Consider the following 5,304-nt stretch of genomic DNA (forward strand, 5'->3'; position numbering starts at 1 on the left):
TGCCTCAGACATCAGGATCAGTTTTCAAAAAGGAAGAAAGAAAATGGAAAAGAATTGCCTACACAAATATTAGTGTTCAAGAAATAAAGCCTCTAGCCGCTATGGAAGGCAGTGTGGAGGTTCCTCAAAAAATTACAAACAGAATTACCATATGACCCAGCAATCCCTCCCCTGGGTATCTACCTAAAAAATTTGAAATCATTTATACATAAAAACACGTGTGCTCCAATGTTCATTGCAGCTTTGTTTACGGTGGCCAAGACATGGAAACAACCAAAATGTCCTTCAATAGATGAATGGATAAAGAAGTTGTGGTATATATACAAAATGGAATACTATTCGGCGTTAAGGAAAGATGATATAGGAACATTTGTGACAACATGGATGGATCTTGAGAGTATAATGCTAAGCGAAATAAGTCAGACAGAAAAAGCAGAGAACCCTATGGTTTCACTGATATGTGGTATATAAAGCAAAAACAACAAAAGAACAAAACAAACAAATGAGAAACAAAAACTCATAGACACAGACAATAGTTTAGTGGTTACCAGAGGGAAAGGGGGTTGGAGGGTGGGAGATGAGGATAAGGGGGATCAAATATATGGTGATGGAAGGAGAACTGACTCTAAGTGGTGAACACACAATGGGATTTATAGATGATGTAATACAGAATTGTACACCTGAAATTATGTAATTTCATTAACAATTGTCACCCCAATAAATAAATTTTAAAAAAAAAGGACAACAACTTGAAGCTGAACGGCACCCTCCACAACTAAGATTGAAAGGACAACAACTTGACTTGGAAAAAAGGCCTGGAAGTACACACTGTTCCCCAATACAGTCCTGTTTCCCTTCCCCAATAAAATCTTTAAAAAAAAAAAAAAGAAAGAAAAGGCAAAGAGAGAATCCTAAAACTAAGAGAAAGGCAACTATCAGGGAACTCCCTTATGACCTATAAGAAAACTCCCATAAGATTGTCAGCTGATTTCTCAACAGAAACTTTGCAGGCCAGAAAGGATTGACAAAAAATATTCAACGTGATTAAAACCAAGGCTACTCTACCAAGAAAAGCTATCATTTAGAATTGAAGGACAAATAAAGAGCTTCACAGGCAAGAAAAAGCTAAAGGAGTTCATCATCACCAAACCAGTATTACAAGGAATGTTAGAGGGACTTCTTTAAATGGAAAAAAAAATAAAGATCAACATTATGAATAATAAAATGGCAATAGCTACATATCTATCAACAATTACTTTCAATGTAAATAGATTAAAAGACAAAAGAGGGCAAAATGGATGAGAAAACAAAACCCTTCCATATGCTGCCTACAAGAGACTCATTGCAAATTGAAAGACACACACAGATGGAATGTAAAGGGATGGAAAAAGATATTTCATGAAAATGGAAATGAAAAATACTCAAAAACAAAAGCTGGCATGGCAATACTTATACCCCCAAAAAAATAGACTTTAAAACAAAGGCTATAACGAGAGAGGGAATGACCCAGTAATCCCCCTTCAGGGTATTTCCCTGAAGAAACCCAAACACTACTTTGAGGGGATGTGTGCATCCATACGTTCATTGCAGTATAGTTTACAATGGCCAAGATGTGGAGGCAGCCTGGGTCTCCATCGATGGATGAATGGATAAAGAGGAGGTGGTACATATGTACAATGTTGCTCAGCCAGGGAAGGGAAGGGGTTCTTGCCATCTGCAATGGCATGCATAGATCTGGAGGATATGGTGCTGAGTGGAGTGTCAGACACAGAAAGACAGATGTAATAGGATTTTGCTTATATGCATGTGGATTCTAAAGAACAAAACAAACAAAACAGAAACAAACTCATAGGTACAGATAACATTATTTTCTTTTTTATAATTTTAATTTTTATTTTTAAATTAAAGTTTATTGGGGTGACAATGGTTAGTAAAGTTACATAGGTTTCAAGTGTACAATTCTGTAATACATCATCTATATATCACATTGTGTGTTCACCACCCACAGTCAGTTCTCCTTCCATCACCACATATTTGATCCTTTTTACCCTCATCTACCACACCTCTCCCCCTTATCCTCTGGTAACCGCTAAACTATTGTCTATGTCTATGAGATTTTGTTTCTTTATTTGTTTGTCTTGTTCCTTTGTTGTTTTCAGTTTTATATCCCACATATCAGTGAAATCATATGGTTCTCAACTTTTTCTGTCTGGCTTATTTCGCTTAGCATCATACTCTCAAGATCCATCCATGTTGTCACCAATAGCATTACTTCATCTTTTCTTATGGCAGTATAGTATTCCATTGTGTATATGTACCACATCTTCTTTATCAAATCACTTATCGAAGGACACTTTGGTTGTTTCCATGTCTTGGCCACCATAAATAAAGCTGCAATGAACATCGGAGCACATATATCTTTACAGATAAATGTTTTCAGATTTTTGGGTAGATACCAGGAGAGGGATTCTGGCTCATATGGTAATTCTATTCTTAACTTTTCGAGGAACCTCCACACTACCTTCCATAAAGGCTGCACCAGTCTACATTCCCACCAACAGTGTATGAGGGTTCCTTTTTCTCCACAGCCTCTCCAACACTTGTTACTATTTGTCTTGTTGATGATAGCCATTCTGACTGGGGTGAGGTGATATCTCATTGTGGTTTTTATTTGCGTTTCTCTGATGATTAGTGATGTTGAGCATCTTTTTATATGTCTATTGGCCATCTGTATGTCCTCTTTGGAGAAATGTCTATTCAGGTCCTTTGCCCATTTTTTAATTGGAATACAGAGAACATTTTGATGGTTGCCAGATAGGAGGTGGGTTGGGGATGATTGAAAAAAGAAGAAGGGATTAAGAAATACAAATTGGTTGTTAAAAAGTAGTCATGGGAATATAGGGTACAGCATAAGAAATACAGTTATTAATACAGTCAATAATATTATTGGGTACTAGATTTGTTTGGGTGATAGATGGGAAGGGTTGGGGGCAGGATATGAAAAATGAAGGGAGTAAGAAGTACTAACTGATAGTTACAAAGTAGTCATGTGGATGTAAAGTAAAGCATAGGCAATATACTCAGTAATATGGTAATACCTATGTATAGAGCCAGGTGAGTACTAGACTAGTTATGGGTATCATTTCTTACATTATACAAATGTCTAACCACTATGCTCTACACCTCAAATTAATAAAAATAATATTGAATGTTGTGGGGACAAAACCCCAAAAAACAGTTTCCAGGCTCTCGGCCTCACATAGAAAGGTGCTGGCTCGGGTAGTAAATGGCCATCAACTGTGATCAGATGCCAGCAGCTGTGGCTAGTTGGCCGTCAGCTGTAACCCGTAAGCCATTGGCCACTAATATAACGGCTGTGGCTACGCTAGCAGGAAAGGAATGGGGGCTAGCAAGAAGATGGTGGCTGGCAAGCGCGGACTGCTGTTAGGCAGATTATGTAGATCCTGCTTCCTGTGTCTCCAGCCCAGCCGCCAGCGAGAATATATTGGTTTGACTCCCCTACTTATGGCTCCATGGGTGTTCCTGTTTGGCCTTACCGTGTCCTGCGTTCTTATGCGGGGAGTGGGAGCTGAGACCCTGCACGACAAATGTCAATTGTAATTGAAAAATTAAAAAGGGGGGAAAGGTGAGGGGGAATAAGAGGTTCATATTTCCAAGTATAAAACAAATGAGTCATGGGGATGTAATGTACAGCACAGGGAATATAGTCAATAATATTGTGATAGCACAGTATGGTGTCAGATGGTTGCTGGACTTACCATGGTGATCACTTCTTTAGGTATATAAAATGTTGAATAACTGTGGTGTACACCTAAAACTAACATAACGTATGTTAGCTACATTTTAATGAAAATCTTTAAAAAAATAAAAATGAACCAAATTAAATGGTAATGAATTCAAAGATTAAAAGATATAGGGAGAGTGTGAAAGGATCAGAGAACAGTCTCTTTTTAGTTCTTTGGAAGAAGGTGGATAAAAAGAAACTTCTTTAAAAATGGCAATGGTATCAGAATTCCTCAAGCAGGCCTGGTTTATTGACAATGAAGAGCAAGAATACATTAACACTGTGAAAGGATCCAAACGTGGTCCCGGGTCAGCAGTGAGCCCCTATCCTGGCTTCAATCCATCCTCGGATGTTGCTGCCTTGCATAAGGCAATAATGGTTAAAGGTGTGGATGAAGCAACCATCATTGACATTCTCACCAAGAGAAACAATGCACAGCGTCAGCAGATCAAAGCAGCTTATCTCCAGGAAAAAGGAAAGCCCCTGGATGAAACTCTGAGGAAAGCCCTTACAGGTCACCTTGAGGAAGTTGCTTTGGCTCTATTAAAAACTCCAGCCCAATTTGATGCTGATGAACTCCGTGCTGCCATGAAGGGCCTTGGAACTGATGAAGACACTCTGAATGAAATTTTGGCATCAAGAACTAACAGAGAAATCAGAGAAATTAACAGAGTCTATAGAGAAGAATTGAAGAGAGACCTGGCTAAAGACATCACCTCAGACACATCTGGAGATTACCAGAAGGCTTTGCTTTCTCTTATTAAGGGTGAACGATCTGAGGATTTTAGCCAAAGTGAAGATTTGGCTGACTCAGACGCCAGGGCATTATATGAAGCAGGGGAAAGGAGAAAAGGGACAGATGTGAATGTGTTCAATACCATTCTTACCACCAGAAGCTATTCCCATCTTCGCAGAGTGTTTCAGAAATACGCCAAGTACAGTAAGCACGACATGAACAAAGTTCTGGACCTGGAGATGAAAGGTGACATTGAGAAATGCTTCACAACAATTGTGAAGTGTGCCACAAACAAGCCAATGTTCTTTGCTGAGAAGCTTCATCAGGCCATGAAGGGTGCTGGAACTCGTCATAAGACATTGATCAGAATTATGGTTTCTCGTTCTGAAGTCGACATGAATGATATCAAAGCATGCTATCAGAAGTTGTATGGTATCTCTCTCTGCCAAGCTATCCTGGATGAAACCAAAGGAGATTATGAGAAAATCCTGGTGGCGCTCTGTGGAGGACAATAAACATTCCTTTGATGATCTCAAGCTTTTTTTGATCAGAAAATTTTTTAATCATATCTTTTCATTCCATATTATAGACTTAAATAGGAAAGTTTCTTCAGTAGTATTAGTCCAGCTAACTGCCTTCTGAAACTGTAGCCTATAAATCATTTTTTGTATCACAACTCTGTATAATAGAAAAAAGTTTTTGAAAAATATATTTACCCCGACTATAAAACCCCATAAATAGGTTCTAGTAACATTACCTGAGA

The 5,304-nt window shown here is 38.4% G+C and overlaps 1 protein-coding gene across 1 annotated transcript; it reads left to right on the top strand.

Annotated features, from left to right (window-relative positions):
- The first annotated feature begins 4,006 nt into the window (after positions 1–4,006).
- Positions 4,007–5,304, top strand: LOC308497197 (annexin A1-like). Its single transcript, XM_081047557.1, has one exon. The coding sequence runs from the start codon at positions 4,016–4,018 to the stop codon at positions 5,054–5,056; it is 1,041 nt and encodes a 346-aa protein (XP_080903683.1). The 5' UTR covers positions 4,007–4,015; the 3' UTR covers positions 5,057–5,304.

This window comes from Rhinolophus hipposideros (genome assembly GCF_964194185.1).
Source record: "Rhinolophus hipposideros genome assembly, chromosome: 5".
NCBI classification, from domain to species: Eukaryota; Metazoa; Chordata; class Mammalia; order Chiroptera; family Rhinolophidae; genus Rhinolophus; species Rhinolophus hipposideros.

Excerpts from the sequence above, each read along its gene's own strand:
- LOC308497197 (XM_081047557.1), top strand. The coding sequence starts at position 4,016 with ATGGCAATGGTATCAGAATTCCTCAAGCAGGCCTGGTTTATTGACAAT.